Below are 17,948 nucleotides of genomic sequence, written 5' to 3'. Positions count from 1 at the left end.
ATGAATGTTTATGCTCAGTATTTCGTGTCACTGACTGCACACCAAAAATTTATTTCCATAATGATTTCATCTTTGTTCAGCAAGACTTATGCAATGATTTTCAGACATTGTTTTAGATTTTTATTTATTTTAGAAGATTGAACGAAATGAAAAAAATTAAACTGATGGTACAGACGGTCTTAACTGATATTTACTGTGTACTTTCTACTTGTTAGACACTGTATTAACCCCTGTACTTTCTTTGTTGTTTTAGTAGGTCTGATAGTCATTATACAGTAGGGGCAAAGCCTAAAACCATTAGATTTTTGGTTAGAAGGAGTGAATCTAACGCAAATCAGATACTCGGTATACTTAAGCTTGATTGACTATGTCCAATTGGAAAGGAAAAGAACAACATGAACTATGAGATGTGTTGATTTCTTTTCCTCAGTTATATAGCAATAACATAATAAAAATATAATGGCCTTTTTGTATGTACAACTGCTTTCTCCCTACACCCCCAACCATATTCCTTCATATGGAAGGATTTGTCCTGTTCCTACCATGCCCAATAAACACTGATGGGAGAATGTGTACAGTGAGTTTCTTACCTGGGCTCTGGAGTTGTACTGGAAGCCCAAGATACCTGGAGCAAAATGCAACTTTCCAAATGTATTGGTCTTCTTTAGACATAGGAACACCTGTTTGGTGACATTTCTTTTCTAGATGCTTAACCTGTGTCAGTATTTTCATTTCTTGGCAAACACAAACAGTCTAGTGGAAAATAAAACATTTGCTCCCTCTTTAGACCACTGGGGAGGGGAGGAAGGATGAAATAGGGGAGAGAGAAGAGTCTCAATATGACTGAAAGGAAGGCATAGGAAATGGGGGTTAAAATCTAAGGTGCATGTTGGGATTGAAGCAGAAGAAGTGGAGAACCACAGATCACAAATTGCAATTATAATGCAGTGAACCAGAAAAAACTCCACTGTGACTTGAATCAGGAGACTAGTTTAGAGAATGACGTGGATGTGGGGCAACAACCATTGTCTACAAGCATTTAGGGGGTGTACCTTGTGGAAAAAATAAAGGAACACAGAAAGCCAGTTAAATTTAAAAAAAAAGAAGAAAGAAAGAAAATTGGTGATAGGGGTTAAGCGATAAAATAGAGGACAGTTTTGACTTGTAGTGTCTGCAGGGCCAGGGAGATGGAAGTCTAAGGGCCTCTTGACTGGGCCATGTCTTGAGACAGAAGAGTAGGCTGTATGGTTGTATGGATATATAGACAACGTAGAATTCTCTCTCATTTTGGCCTGATGGGACCTGCCCAGAGAAATTTTTGGAACCATTTATATTCATTATAATCATTGGTTTTGACTTCATTTAAATGCCTTTTTATATTAAAACGTTCGTGTACTAAAAAAGTATTAAGTGCTTCATCAGCCCCTCCTGGTAGACTGACTTACTTATCATGGTCAATCTTATGTTTATATCCATTTTAGGCCACTTTCAAAATAGTCCATAAATAGACCCTTTGAAAAGTATCTGCAGAAAGACATAGATGTAAATCATTGAAGAGTGACTGTCTCAAAGGGATTAGGAAGAGACCAGTTATTGAGAATCGGAAATGAAAACAGATCAGCTTTGGGCAAGTTTGATGTGTGTGAGGATTAGGAAGAAGAAGCCTCACAGTGGCCTCCTGGGGTGGAAAGCCAGAAGAATGCACAGGGCAGCTCTCAGTCAGCACAGATGCTGACAGTCACCAGGGTGAGGATGGGCCATAAAATCTGGTAGCAGCGAGAGCCAGATTTTGATGTTATCAAGAGAGGGTTAGGACTGCAATTTTTTATGTTTCAAATGAGTAAAATTAAGGTTTGACAAAATTGTTTTTATTTCAATTTCTAGAAGTGTTCTATGATTTCCCAAAATGACATCTGTAAGTGACAAAGAAAATTGGCAGGCTAGCATCTAGTTGTCACTTGAGGAGGGAGGGGCCTAGCGAGTGGGGACAGTGTCAACTCCATCCATCTGGCTGCCTGTTTCTCTTTGGTGATAAGAGCCGCCCACCTTCCTCCCAGTGCAGGGCTGCTCCTCTGGCTGATTCCAAATGAGCTGTATAGCAACAAGCAGAGAGCTGGCTGCCGGTTCTCAGGGGCTAGCTGCAGTTCTCCACCAGACTTATTCTCTTCTTTTTGCTCTCGTGGTTGTCTTTTCCCTTGAACTTCAGAACCACATATCTACTGCCTATTTCGTGTGTCCATTTGGATGTACCAAAGCAACTCAGACTCAACATATTTAAATGTGAAGTCATCATCTTAACCCCCAAACTGTGCATCACCTCTTATTCTCTCAGGGAATTTTACTTACCTTCCATCCATGTGCCCATGACACAAATCTGGGCCTCTTGGTTTTCCTTCTGCTTTACTTCCCACTTCAGTTAGTCAACAGGACTGCTCAGTATATCCTCCATACTTGCTGCTGCCCGGTTCAGGCTGTCATAATCTGTCACCCGAATGGCTACAACAGTTTTCTACCTGGTCTTCACTCTGATCTTGCTCCTCCCCCAGCCCAGCTCCCCATTGCCCACCTCATTCTGTACACTGTAGCTGGAATAATCTTTCTGAAATACAACTTCGATCAAGTCATGCCCCATTTAAAGACCTTCAATATCTCCTTATTGCCTTCAGGATAAAATCAAAACTCCTTCCCGTGATAACGTCTTTGCCTTCCTGATGTGGCTTATCTGTTAATTTTCTGAAGTCTGCTTATACTGAACTGTTTACAGTACCCAAGTGGCTTGATCTCCCTTGTCTGTGGTCTCTTTTGTATGTGCTGTTCCTACTTCCTGCAAAGCTCTATCCATTTTCCTGCCAACCCCCCCCCCTCCACTGGCCATCCTTCAGGCTTACCTGAGGTGTCACTTTCTCCAGAAAGCCTTCCTTGATCTCTACAGATTAGATTAGGTGTCCTGCTTGTGCATATCTATAAAAGCTTATTTTACTTTATTGGATTTATCATACTGTGCTTTGCCTGTTTACTTGTCTGCCACCCCCAGAAGACTTTAAAGGTCCCTGAAGGCAGGGAGCTACCTTGATCATCAATATAGTTTCTGGCATATAGTAGGGAACACAGTAAATGTATCAATTGCTTTTTTTTTTTTTTTAAGATTTTATTTATTTATTTGACAGAGGGAGAGAGAGAGATCACAAGTAGGTAGAGAGGCAGGCAGAAAGAGGAGGAAGCAGGCTCCCCACTGAGCAGAGAGCCCGATTCTGGGGCTCAATCCCAAGACCTTGGGATCATGATCTGAGCCGAAGGCAGAGGTTTAACCCACTGAGCCACCCAGGTGCCCTGTTTTGTTTTGTATTTTAATTGTGATGAAATTCACATAATATAAAATTTACCATCTTAAATGTACAATTCATTGGTGTTAAGTACATTCACATTGTTGGACATCCATCACCACTGTCCACCTGCATAACGTTTTCATCATCCCTAACTGAAATTCTGTACCCACTTAAATAATTTCACATTGCTCTCTCCCCCAACCCCCAGTAATCACTATTCTACTTTTTGTCTCTGTGTATTTGACTATATGTCTCTCACAGTATTTGTCCTTTTTAAATTTTTTTAATTTTATTTTTTTTAAGATTTTATTTATTTATTTGACAGAGAGAGATCACAAGTAGGCAGAGAGGCAGACAGAGAGAGAGGGGGAAGCAGGCTCCCTGCTGAGCAGAGAGCCCAATGCTGGGCTCTATCCCAGAACCCTGTGACCATGACCTGAGCCAAAGGCAGAGGCTTTAACCCACTGAGCCACCCAGGTGCCCCTGTCCTTTTTTTAAAAGATTTCATGTGGGTGCCTGTGTGGCTCACTTGGTTAAGCGTCTGCCTTCAGCTCAGATCATGATCCCAGGGTCCTGGGATTGAGCCCTGCATCAGGCTTCCTGCTCGGCAGGAGGCCTGCTTCTCCTTTTCCCTCTCCCTCTGTTGCTTCCTTGCTTGTATTCCCTCTCTGGCTGTGTCTCTCTCTGTCAAATAAATAAAATCTTTTAAAAAAATAAAAATTAAAAATAAAAGATTTTATGTATTTATTTATTTGAGAGAGAGGACGAGTGGGGGGGAGGGGCAGAGGGAGAAGCAGACTCCCCACTGAGCAGGGAGCCCAACTTGCAGCTCTACACCAGGACCCTGAGATCATGACCTGAGCTGCCCAGGCACTCCCAGAATTTCCTTACTTTTTAAGGCTGAATAATATTCCATTATATGGATATAGCACATCTTGTTTATCCATTCATCATCTATCCATAGACATTTGGGTTGCTTCCACCTTTTGGCTATTGCGAATACTACTACTGTGAACACGAGTGTACAAATACTTATTTGAGTTCCTGCTTTCAGTTCCTCTGGGTATATGTCTAAAAGTGGAATTGCTGAATCTTGTGGTAATTTTATGTCTAATTTTATATCTAAGCAATACAAGGGTTCCAGTTTTCCCACATCCTTGTCAATACTTGTTATTTTGTTTTGTTTTGTTTTATATTAACCACTCTGATGAGTGTGAAGTTGATCTCATTGTGGTTTTGATTTGCATTTCCCTAATGATTAGTGATGTTGAGCACCTTTTCTGTGGTTATTGGCCCTCTATCTGTCTCCTTTGCAGAAATATCTATTCAAGTCCTCTGGCAATTTTTTTGAAGGATTTGTTTATTTATTTCAGAGAGAGTGCTGGGGCTGAGGGGGCTGAGGGTGAGGCAGTGAGAATCTTTTTTTCCCCCAAAGATTTTATTTATTTATTAGAGAGAGAGAGACAGAGACAGAGACAGAACATGAGTGGAGAGAGAGGTAGAGGGAGAAGCAGACTCCCTGCTGAGCAGGGAGCCTGATGTGGCACTCGATCTCAGGACCCTGGGATCATGACCTGAACTGAAGGCAGATGCTTAACCGACTGAGCCACCCAGGCATCCCTGAGGCAGTGAGAATCTTTTTTTTTTTAAAGATTTTATTTATTTATTTGACAGACAGAAATCACAAATAGGCAGAGAGGCAGGCAGAGAGAGAGAGAGAGGAGGAAGCAGGCTCCCTGATGAGCAGAGAGCCCAATGCAGGGCTTGATCCCAGGACCCTGAGATCATGACCTGAGCCAAAGGCAGAGGCTTAACCCACTGAGCCACCCAGGTGCCCCGGCAGTGAGAATCTTAAGCAGACTCTGTGCTGAGTGTGGAGCCAGACATGGGGCTCAATTTAGACTTGGGCTTGATCTCATGACCCTGAGATCACAATCTGAGGGGAAACCAAGAATTAGATGTTCAACTGACTGCCCCACCCAGGTGCCATCCCCCAACACCTCAGTCCATTTTTTTTTTAAAGATTTTATTTATCTATTTGACAGTGAGAGAGAACGCACAATCAGGGGGAGCAGGAGAGTGAAAAGCAGGCTCCCCACTGAGCGGGGAGCCAGATGTGCGGCTCGATCCCAGGACCCTGGGGTCATGACCTGAGCTGGAGGCAGACGCTTAACCAACTGAGCCACCCAGGCACCCTCACTGTCCATTTTTTAATTAGGTTGTTTGTTTTTTGTTGTTGAGTTGTAGGATTTTTAAAAATATAGTCTGAGTATTAATCTTTCATGAGATATCTGATTTGTAAATACGTTCTTCCATTCTGTGGGTTGCCTTTTCATTCTCTTGATAGTACCCTTTGAGGCACGGAGGTTTTCCTTTGATGAAGCCCAGTATATCTGTTTTGTTGTTGTTGCTGTGCTTTTGGTACCATATGCAAGCAATCCTTGCCAGATCCATTGTAATGAAGATTTCCCTCTACGTTTTCTTCTAAAGAGGTTTATAAGGTTAGCTCTTACATTTAGATATGTGGTCCATTTTGAGTTAATTTTTGTGCACAGTGTAAAATAGGTGTCCAACTTCACTCTTCTGCATGTAGTTATCTAGTTTTTCCAGCACTATTTGTTGAAAAACCTGTCCTTTTCCTCACTAACGGGTCTTTTCACTCTTGTTGAAAATCATTTGATCATACATATGAGGGTTTGTTTCTGGGCTCTCTATCTTGTTGGTCTATATGTCTGTCTTTATGCCAGTACCGTTATGGGATCGTGGACGGCAACAGCCTAGAAAGAATTCTTGAGATGGTGCAGCTTAGTTTATTTATGTAGGGACAGGACCTGTGGAACGAGCTGCACTTTTGCTGGATAAAATGGTCGTTAATATGCTGAGTGCTCAAGGCGGTGGGGTCGTGCAGGGAGTATTAGATCATAAATGTCTTCTTTGAATTTCTACTCATAAAACTACTCTCACAAGATTTCTCTGGTGCTTATCGTTCAGTTCGATATTAACTATTGGTAAGATTTACAGGCAGTCATGAGACCCTTTAAGAATGTAACAACCAGCACATATTTGATCCTTAATGAAACTATACAGGCTGTAAGTCAGCCTTTTGGACACTTCTGGGCTACAGGTGAACATTTTTCTGCTTTTATCCTTCATCAGTACCACCCTGCTTTGGTGACTGTATCTTTGTAGTAATTGTTGCTATCATAAAATATAAGTACCCCAACTTTGTTCCTTTTTTTTCAAGTCAGAGACAAGTTTTTAATACTGCTTGCTATTGACCCTCCTCGTAACATTTTTCTTGAGTACCCTTGCCTATAACATTTCTGCTAACAGCTCCTCCTGGGTGACTTCTCTTCCTTCGTCTCTGTTATAACTACTCCAAAGCCAGTTTTCCTTCCCTCTTCTACTCCTCTCCCCTTAATTTAGATTCATTTCTAGTTGCGGGTACAGGCCACAGCTAGTAGTTTGAGTCCTTAATCCTCCTGGATCACCAAGAGAAGGGAATCCTAAAAATCTCTTTCCCCCAACTTTGAGTCCAGTCCAGTCTCTTTCAGAACTGCTAGAGTTAGAAGTCACTTTTATTGTTCCTTTATCATCAGGGTTGGGTGTCTCATCTTAGCACTGCACCAGAGGAAAGCTGAGACTGGGGTGCTGTGATGGGCAAGGTGCATTGCCTAAGAGGCTGTGTGATATGGTGAGAAGAGCATTTTGTTGGAGGCGAAGAGACATGTGCCCTATCTCTACATCTACCACTAATTAGCACTTAGATAACTCAGCCTTTCTTGCTTACTGGAAACTTCTCTTATCTGTATAGCAAGGAAAGTTGGACTAGGTGGTCTCCAAGTTCCTTCTAGATCTAAAAAGTTTATTTTTTACTTTTTGCAAGACAGTTTCCTCAGAAGAAGAATTTAAGCTGGTTTAAATGGATGAATAGAACTTAGATGAAAAGGAAAGAAAGACTTCAGGAGATTTAAAACAAGAAAATGAAAGTATATTTAGAAGTCAATGAGAATAACAGTGACCAGCCTTTTTATTGAGTGATACCTGGGCAATTAGATATCCATGTAGGAAAAAAAAAAGAAAAAGAACCTAGACCTCTATCTTATATATACAAAAGTCAATTCCAAATTATTTGAAATCTAAATAAGAAAGGTAAAAAAATGAAGCTCTTAAAAGAAAAAAAAAAAAAGGCTAACAGCTGCATGACCTTGGGATAAGCAAAGATTTCTCAGAACAAAGAAAACATGAAAGAGAAGATGGTTAGTTTGGATTTTAGCGAAATTAAAAACTACTTTTGATCAAAAGATACCACTAGGAAAGTAAAAAGGAGAAAAACATTTGAGATATATCTGACAGATGACTTGTATGGAAAATATCCAAAGAACTCCCAAAAATCAATAATACAGGTGCCCAATAGAAAAAAGTGACCAAAGACTTAAACTAGAGTCTCACAAAGGAGGGTATCTAAATAGTAAGCATGTGAAAAGGTGCTCAATACCCTCAGAAAAAAGCCAATTAAAACTCCAGTAAACCAGCAAACAGGGAAAATTGCTCAACCTCTTGTCATTGGAGAAATGCAAACCAAAACCCATAACAAGACATCACGCACGCCTACTAGGATGGCTGTGCTACTGTAATTAAAAAAAAAAAATTTAAAAAATTTAAAAGGAAAATAAACGTTGGCTAGGATATAGAGACATTGGATCCTTATAACATTGTTGGTGAGAATGCAAAATGGCTCAGCCACTGTGCAGAAAGTTTGGCATTTCCTCAAAAAATTAAACATGCTCTTGAACATCTGCCTTCAGCTCGGGTCAGGATCTCAGGGTCCTGGGATCGAGCCCCACATTGGGCTCCCTGTTCAGTGGGGAGTCTGCTTCTCCCTCTCTCCCTCCCCACTGCTCTTGCTCGATCTTTCTCTCTCTCTCTTGCTCTCAAATAAATGAATCTTTAAAAAAAAAAATAGAAACTAAAAACAAAAACATTATGCTAAGTGAAAGAAGGCAGACCCAAAAGATTACTTATTTTAAGATTCCATTTGTATGAATATTCGGAATAGATCAAGAGAGACAGAACACAGACTGATGGCTGCCAGGACAGGAAGAGGAATGAAGAGAAACTGATTAATGGGTAAAGGGTTTTACTCTGGAGTGGTGGAAATGTTTTGGAACTAAACAGATGTAATTGCACTACATTGTGAGTGTACCAATCACCACTGATTGGTTCACTCTCAAATAGTTCATTTTAGGTTATATAAATTTCACTTCAATAAATTATTATTTATTTAAATCTGTGCAGTACCTGTATACATACCCACTAGAAAGGGTGAAATAAAGAAACCTGTCATTTTGAAGTCTGGTGAAGATACAGAACAACTGAACGTCTCTTACACTTCTGGAGGTATTATCAAAGCAAGACTAACAGAAGCCCTCCTTTAACCCCAGCATTCCACTCCTGTTTCTACCTGAATAGAAATGAACACATAGATGCCAGCAGAAGACATGTGCAAAAACGTCCTGCTAAGGACCCTTAGCTAAGCTGCTAAGCTTTTGTCCATAATGGCCTAAAACAACAAACAACCTCAATGTCTATCAAGGTAAAATGGATAAACCATGCTGGATTCCTACATATACTGCCCAGCAATAAAAAGACTGAACTACTGGTACAAACACAACAGAGATAAATTTCAGAGAAAGAATGTTGATTGAAAGAAGCTAGACCCTGAAGAGTATTTGATGTTCTACTTATACGAAGTTCAGGAACCCACCAGACTAATCTATGGAGATAGATGGCAGGCTAGCCCTTGGTAGGTTACTGGTTATGGTGGTGGTTATTGACAAGGGAGCTCCAGAGAGCTGTCTGGCTTCTAGAATAAATCTTCTATAACTTCATCTGGGTGCTGGTTACACAGGTGTATCTGTTTGTACAAAATAACCAATCTGTGCACTTGAGATCTGTATATTATGTTCTACCTTAAAAAAAAAAAAAAGCCTAGAAAATCAGAACAACAATCAGTCACTGGAGTAGATGTTCTTGCAGGGAAGAACAGAAGAGAATGTTTGAGAGGTGTAAGGTTGTAGAAGACCTTGAATGGCAGTAGAGTGGCCAAAATTTGGACTGTGTCCTATAACTCTGATAGGTTTGAGGGAGGGAAATGACATCATGGAAGCAGAGATGTGCCTGGTGGTCTGAGGACTGGTCTACAAGTGAAGGCTGTTCTAGCAGGACCAGAATGCAGGTGATACTGTTGAAAGTGGAAACTCAGAAGAAAGAAGGGTCAGTAAGGCTCGTCACTGGTTGGGCAAGCATAGCAAAGAATGACAGGGCAAAGATAACTAAGAGTCATTGCTAGATGGCTGGAAAAATGATGGCTCTAATAACAAAATTGAGAAATCCAGGAGAAAGAATCAGTTTGGGAAGTATAAAGATAAGTGGTTTTACATGTTTAATTTTGAAGTGGTGACAGCCAGTTGTGAGACTCAGGAGAACATTAGGGCTGGTGAACAAAATCTGAAAATCACCCAGGGACAGATTATGCTGAGTAGATGAGCTCCCTGAAAGAAAGAGGGTGACAGAAAGATTGCCGAGGACCAGCCCTTAGAGAAGAAAAGACTGTAGTTGTGGATAGGACCAGGACAATATGGAATAGAATGAGAATCTTAAGCCACATGGAGAGAGAGTGGGGTGGGATATATAAAGGGAAAAGATGAAGAAATAGTAAAGGAAAAGTAAAAATTGGGAATGTGAGGGAAAGCTGGGATCATTGAGGGACCATGGTCTTGGGGAGGGCAGGAGGAAACAGAATCTGGAAGCAAAGGCAGAGGACTTAGCCTTGGACAGCTTGACCTATGAAGAATGCTGGGGTGTCCGGTCAGGCCCAGGCATTGTCAGCATCTCCAGTCACTTCCTCTTACAGTAAATTCATTTTTTTCAGTTGGGAGTATAGCTGACACACAATGTTACATTAGTTTCAGTTTAGTTTAGTTTACATTAGTTTCAGCATAGTGACTGGACAAGTCTAATCTATGCTCACCACGAGTATAGCTACCATCTGTCACCATGAACTCTCTGACTGTACCATTGACCATATTCCCTGTGCTGTGCCTTTCATTCCTGTGATGTGTTTCATTCTTTCCACAACTGGAAGCCTGTATCTCCCCCTCCCCATCATCTACTTTGCGCATCACCCCAGTGCTGCCCCCCCTTGCCAACCATTGGTTTGTTTTCTGTGTTTATGGTCTATTTCTGCTGTTTGTTTGTTTTAGAGTCTACATATAAGTGAAATCATATGGTTTTTGTCTTTTTCTGTCTGACTTACCTCACTTAGCATTAAGCCTTCTAGGTCTCTTTGTGTGGTTGCAAATGGCAAGATGTAATTTTTTTTTTTTTAAGATTTCATCCATTTATTTGACAGAGATCACAAGTAGGCAGAGAGGCAGGCAGAGAAAGAGGAGGAAGCAGGCTCCCTGGTAAGCAGAGAGCCCAATGTGGGGCTTGATCCCAGGACCCCAGGATCATGACCTGAGCCGAAGGCAAAGGCTTTAACCCGCTGAGCCACCCAGGCACCCAAGTTGTCATTCTTTTTTATGGCTGAGTAATATTCCTCTCTCTGTGTGTGTGTGTGTGTGTGTGTGTGTGTGTGTATTTGCGCATGCGCGCACACCACAACTTCTTTATCCATTCATCTTTCTTTCTTTCTTTTTCTTTCTTTTACATTTTATTCACATTTATTTTTTGCTTTTATATCCATTCACCTTCCGATGAACACTTGGGTTGCTTCCATGTGGCAGCAACTCTTGCAGTATTCTTTGTCCTCTAGATAGCAACTGAGGATGACCCAGGGTCGAGAATGAGTGTGACTGTGAGAACCAAGAGGTCCCAGGTATTTGAAGAAATTGTGGGTTTCAGGCATAATCCTATCATTTGTGAAAGGGATGCAGAAGGAGTTCAAGGCACCACTCTTGCCCTCTGGGAATTTATAGGATGCAATTCGACTATGACCAAGAGACACAACAAGTACAAATAGGTTGTTTTGAATCCTGGTTTGTTATTTTCTAGCTGTGTAACTTTGAGTAGGCTGTATTAGGTCTCTGTTTCCTCATCTTTGAAAAGGGAAGAATAATGATATCTACCTCATATGTTGTCTTGGAGATTAAGTGAGTTAATAGAAAAGCAAGGTGCTTGGACTTTTCAGGACCCAGTGCCTGAAACATAGTAAGTGGTGGATAAGTATCAGCTAAGATCCTGGTAAAGCTTATAGGAGTTCACAAGGGGGAAAGGCTGCAGCTGGTGGGAAGGTGGTGTGGAGGAGTGGGCATTTACCAGAGATAATTCAGGGATACAGAGGAGGAAAGGAATGAGAGAAAAGGATTTCTAGCCTGAGGAAGACGTTGTGAATAAAGTCTTAGATCAGCAAAACCAGTGGCATTTCCCTGTGATTTACCTGATGATCCAGACTGTTCCTGCTGGGAGTACTGGGGGTTAGAGCAGGATAGGAGGGTGGGTGACTGGCACTGGTCACAATAAAAGAAGTATGAGTTGGAGAGTCAAAAGCACTTTGGCTGTGATTTTTATCCTGGCCCTGTGACCTTGGGCAAGTTGTCCAATCTCTTAGGACCCCAAGTTTCCTAATCTAAAAGATGAAATAGACTGTGTCTGTAAAATCCCTTGCATCTCAGAAATTCTGTGCTTCATATGTGAAAATGTTTTCTTGGACCCTATGGTCTGGGGAACACTTTTTTTTTTTTTTCTGGTGCAGTGTGGAGCTCTCTGGTCTTTATGGGGGCAGACTTGTGGTTCTGGCCTCATTAGTCCCACTTGGTGAGGGAGTGAGCTGACCAGCCCACATAGAGACACTACACACTGCCTTTGCTACACTTTGCAATCACCACCACTAGAGAAATCTGGGATCTCTGTGGGTGTGTTTATGAAAGCAGCCCTTGGGTATTTCAAATTATTTAGAGTTAACTCTACTACTGTTCTCTTGAGGAGCCTCGAGTTTTATGGATACTTGCCTTGAAGTGGACCCTGAGGGCTAAGTAGGAGGGAAAGAACAATCTTTTTTTTTTTTTAAAGATTTTATTTATTTATTTGACAGAGAGATCACAAGCAGGCAGAGAGGCAGGCAGAGAGAGAGGAGGAAGCAGGCTCCCTGCTGAGCAGAGAGCCCGATGCGGGGCTTGATCCCAGGACTCCGAGATCATGACCTGAGCCGAAGGCAGCGGCTTAACCCACTGAGCCACCCAGGCGCCCCGGGAAAGAACAATCTTTAGCCTTTTATTTTTTATTTTTATTTATTTTTTTTAAAGATTTTATTTATTTATTTGACAGAGAGAGATCACAAGTAGATGGAGAGGCAGGCAGAGAGAGAGACAGAGAGGGAAGCAGGATCTCTGCCGAGCAGAGAACCTGATGCGGGACTCGATCCCAGGACCCTGAGATCATGACCTGAGCCGAAGGCAGCGGCTTAACCCACTGAGCCACCCAGGCGCCCAATCTTTAGCCTTTTAAAAAAATTTCCCAGATTGTCTTTGTGGAGCTCACAGAACTAATGGCAAAAGCAGCACCATGAGCACCAGATGAAATGCTGGTAAAGCCTTGAAGCTTTCCTGGTAAGATTCCCCTGCTCAGGTTCTTTTGTGATAGGCAGTAAACACTGTTGTTTTTGATGTTAGGAATTCCTCTGTTTCAAGGTGTGCTTGGCATGGTTTGGTTTAAAGATTTTATTTATTTATTTATTTATTTATTCAGAAAGAGAGAGAGAGTGTGTATGTGTGTATGTGAGCTTGGGGAGAGGCAGAGGAAGAGAGGGAGAGAGAGAATCTCAAGCAGACTCTGTGTTGAGCCCAATGCTGGGGGCTCGATCTCAGGACCCTGAGATCCTGATCTGAGCTGAAGAGTTAGACTCTTAACCTACTGAGCCACCCCAGTGCCTCTAAGGTGTGTTTTAAATAACCCAGGACTCTGTTTAAACATGGAAATGGACTTTTCAAATCCCGTGCTTAGAGATCATGGGACCTAGTACAGCCCTACCTCATTTTTTTCCTTTTATTTTTTTATTTTTATTTTTTTTCAAAGATTTTATTTATTTATTTGACAGACAGAGATCACAAATACGCTGAGAGGCAGGCAGAGAGAGAGAGGAGGAAGCAGGCCCCCCACTGAGCAGAAAGCCCAATTCCCGGGCTTGATCCCAGGACCCTGGGATCATGACCTGAGCCAAGGGCAGAGGCTTTAACCCACTGAGCCACCCAGGGGCCCCTCATTTTTCCTTTTAGAAGGGACGTTTGGCTTGTTGTTCTCTTCTCACTTGTGTCCTTCCTGGTTTGGAGCCCATCTGGGCTGCACGCAGCCCTCTCTGCCATCCTTTGCCCTGCGGCAGGCGCTGCAGTGCTGTTTTCAGAAGTTCTCCGAGCATCCTCTGCCATTTGGTTCTCCCGCCCCACCCCCAGTTGTCCCTGGCAGGATCTCAGTCATGGAATAGGTACTTCTGGACTCTCATACCAGATGGGCTTTACACATCTTGGTGAATTGAAAAATAACTTGAAATGGAAGAGCCAAAGTAGATGGCAGCTCTTTGATCTACATTTTGTGCAAACCCTAAAGTTTTGAAGGGTTTAGTGTTTTCAGAAACTGACAATGGAAAAGAGTGACAGTTTGCCCTTGCGTTGTATTTGGAAGGAAGAGTATTTCTTTAGGGACTAGAGTACCAGGAAAGGAAGCTACCTTGAGCATATAAGGCTCCCCAAGCTAACATGTGCCCCTGGGTAATGTTAAATATGCCTTATTAGAATAGGAGTTCCACGAGGGAATGGAATGTATCTCTGTAGTCATATGCGGGTGCAAACAGTGAGTAGCCTCTAAGTAAAGAAGAAAACCTAGCAGCTCAGGAACCTCCCATCTTGGGATCTCCCTGGCTAGCCAGTCCCCGGAGGGGCAGTTATGAGCCTCACCTAGCCTGCTCACACCACAGATTTTCTGGAGAGAAAAATAACCGAGTCACGGAAGAAGCTGTGTGTTGCGGACGTTGTGAATAAAGGTCGGGAGGGAGATGGTTTGGTCTGGCCTCTTTTCAGAGCAGCGATTGATTACTGATGTCTGTGTTGCCGTTTCTTCCAGAGCTGACCTGTCCCGGCCGCTGCACAACTAACGAAGCTGCTGCAGGATGAGAAGATGGCAGCGCGGCTGCTCGCACCACCAGGCCCTGACAGTTTCAAGCCTTTCACCCCCGAGTCACTGGCAAACATCGAGAGGCGCATTGCCGAGAGCAAGCTCAAGAAACCGCCGAAGGCCGACGGCAGCCATCGTGAAGACGATGAGGACAGCAAGCCCAAGCCAAACAGTGACCTGGAGGCAGGGAAGAGCCTGCCTTTCATCTATGGGGACATCCCACAAGGCCTGGTCGCGGTTCCCCTGGAGGACTTTGACCCATACTATTTGACGCAGAAAGTGAGTTGGAGGAGGCAGCGACCCAGCTTCAGACCCCCTGTCCTAACAGGCTTAGGGGAGACTGGGAGAAAGAGCTGTCCCTTTGCCCAAGTTTGGATAAGTAGCTAACCTTTTGTTTCAGTTCTGGTTAACGGGGTTTATTTTTCAGTTTAATTGCTGCTCAGGGTCATTCGTGGGTCTTAACACTGCTCAACTCTGTTAATAACACTTCTGTATTTGGCTCCAGGCCAGATCAGAAGAAGATGAAAACAGATTAAAACAAAGCAAAACAAAAGAGAACATAAATGCAATGGGACTGTTTAATAGAGTCCAAAAAAAGCAAGCATAGTGCAAGATGATATAGCCAGGTAGAATCTCTCCCACACACATTCCAAATTCTATCTTTAACTATAAAGATGCTGTAACTATTACAATATCAGCAAAGCCTATTGTTCCTATAAAGGAAATGAGGGATGTGTACTCTGTCCAAACTTTCTCTGTCCCGTGGTGACATTAGATCATAGCTGTTGGAGATAGGAGCGGAATAAGGTGAACCAGACTGGGCCAGTGAAGAGAGCAGGTGTTTGGCCTTGTTACTCAGTTGTCTGGGTTGAGCCACCACTCATTCTTACATTAGAGTCCATTCTATTATTCCTACCGGTAAGAAGCAAAATGAATAAACACTAGTCTTCATTTGGCCAAGAATTTCAGGCTCCCTTAACAAATATTTGACCAAACTGTGGGTTTCTTTCTCATGATTATCTTTTGAAAGAGGCAACAGGTGGAGAAGCAAAGCCCCCTAGTTAATCCACCAGCCAACTAAGGAGCCATGGCATACTGAGGAATGACATCAGACACCATTTTAGGGATCCCTCATTTGATAAATGTCATTTAAAGAATTAGATTGATAGGTGTTTCCAGATGAGGGGAGAAAAGGCTTTGTGTAATTACATATTCATAAATACAGAGCTTACCTGAACTGTCTTTATTAAAAAAAACTGCCTCATAAACTTCCCCTAACTTGTCCTTCAGTCTTATAATTTGGAAGAAATTTTAGTTTCTTGGCTTAATAATGGGACAGAAGTAAGATGAGACCAGTAGCTCTCTTGACCTCGCTATAATTGTGGAGTCATTTTTGGTTCATGATGGTAAAAATAGTTAAGACGTTGTCTACACAAAATAGTCCTTCACTCACTTCTGTTGCAGCTCAGGACACCGCCATAATAGAAAACAAAGTAGCAACAGTAATCTTTATCTTCCACTGAGAAATGCAGAAAGTTTCAGAAACAAGCATGATATGATAGAAATAACAGTAGACCAGAAGTAAAAACTCCTGACTCTACCATAATTCACCATGTTTATTATCTGTATTTCTCTTTTGTCGTATGTGTATTGTTCAAGCTACCACAAATAGATTATAGGAAAAGAAAGTTGTAAATAAAGAAGAAAACTTCTCAAAACTAATTTATGTCCATTAGCAAGCTATGCTACCTCTCTGGGCCTAAATTTTCTCATCTAGAACTGAAAAGTTGGACAGAATTTTTAAGGACTTTTTCACACATCAAGTTCTGGAACTGAGTAGTTTTCATAAACTTTCATTAATTTCCTCATTTCTTTTTCCCTTTTCTCAAGTCCGACTTTGTAATCTGGGCCTTTGCCGAGTGGGGTAGATGGGGGAGGGATGGGGTAGGCTGTAACATTCTGGATTAGTGAATAAAGGGAACATGGAATCTTGGGCTATTTTTAGACAAAAATTTCATTCATTGTAAAATTCTGAAATATTTTTAGAAATGTTTCCTTGTTCTTTCCTACCCTTACATCCATGATCTTAGAAGAGGTACAAAGCAGTGAAAAATCACAGGGCTTAAGTTGTGCCTCTTTAGGTGAATTGGCCAATGGTACAATTTTTTCAGAAACTCTTATAGCAGTAAGAAGGTAAGTAAAACCCCTTAGACCCTGACCTTTCAGATAGCTAAAACCTCTTTGGTTTTATTTGAACTGTTTATTTTTCTAACTCAAATGCAAATTAAGTCTCCCTTTCTTAAATCTGACTTAATGTATGAAGAATACATAGAGCTGTTAGTTGTCAGAGCCAGTGTCCTTTTGCATGCCTTTTCACCTGGTTGCTGCCCCATAGATAGCCCCTCCTCTCCTCCAACACCCCAGGTGTCAGTGGCCCTGGAACCCGAGTGAGGCCTCAGGGTGGGTCTCTGGCCCTGATAAGTATCATTCCTTGCATAGGATAGATGTTGATGGAGCTCCATTATGGACTGGCTCTTCATGATAGACGGGCTGACTTTAGCGTTTGGCCTCATCATAAGAGTAAATAGTTTGCAGAAAGGAGAACTTTAATTGTATTTTTTTTTCTAATTTTTTTTTTATTGTGAAACATACCACCATGCGAAAAATTCATAAAACATAAATGCATAGATTAATGGTTATAAAGCAGACACACTAACACTCATGACAAGAAAGAACATTAGTAGCACTTGAGAAGTATTAATTATGCTGTTAATCAAGGGATTTTTTAAAGATTTTATTTTTAAGTAATCTCAGCACCCAACATGGGGCTCAAACTTACAACCCCAAAATCAAAAATCACATGCTCCACCCACTAAGCCAGTGAAGCACCCCAAAGCAAGGGATTTTTTAGTTGATTAATATTATGCTTGCTCAAGTTTATCTGCAAATCTTCACTGGCATTACTAATACTTCTTACTAACTAGGCCTTTCGCTAGGCCAAATTAGCAAGGTCTCCTCTACAAGGAAGCACACTGGGAATTAACCCACAAATCAAAAAATATTGAGAGTAGAAATGACTTTAAGGGGACATTTCCTTAAGTTTATTTTTTGTGGGGACTGCCTTAAATAATTCTTGCAAAATAGAATTTCTTTGCTAAATGATACAAATGGATTTCTTTATCTTTTCCTTATAGGTCTCATTTTCTACCCAATTAGTCATTTTATGGCTCTCACTGAAACTGGTGTCTCATTTCCTTCCCTCTATTTTAGAGGGTGAAAGAAAACTACTTCCCTATTAGTACAGTTCTGGTTTTATTCCACTGTGGATTTCACACTCTCGAGGGACACAGGGACACAGGGACATAAACCTGTGTGTCGTCTTTTCAAGATACTCTTGTACCGTCTGGGACTGGTTTGAGCTGTCAGAAACTTCTTGAGGTCCTTGCCGCAGTC

General features: G+C 41.8%; 1 protein-coding gene across 6 annotated transcripts in view; it reads left to right on the top strand.

The window, feature by feature from the left end:
* SCN8A (sodium voltage-gated channel alpha subunit 8) overlaps window positions 1-17,948 on the top strand; it is a 178,765-nt gene that overhangs the window by 42,554 nt on the left and 118,263 nt on the right. For all 6 annotated transcript variants that reach the window (XM_047741659.1, XM_047741658.1, XM_047741657.1 and 3 more), the window contains exon 2: window positions 14,445-14,774. In XM_047741659.1, coding sequence (XP_047597615.1) covers window positions 14,499-14,774 — 276 coding nt within the window. In that variant the 5' untranslated portion in view covers window positions 14,445-14,498. The remainder of the gene's footprint in view (window positions 1-14,444; window positions 14,775-17,948) is intronic.

This window comes from Lutra lutra, chromosome 8 (assembly GCF_902655055.1).
Source record: "Lutra lutra chromosome 8, mLutLut1.2, whole genome shotgun sequence".
Classification (NCBI taxonomy): Eukaryota; Metazoa; Chordata; class Mammalia; order Carnivora; family Mustelidae; genus Lutra; species Lutra lutra.
Note: the sequence above shows the minus strand (reverse complement) of the source record. Positions and strands in the feature narration are given on the sequence as shown.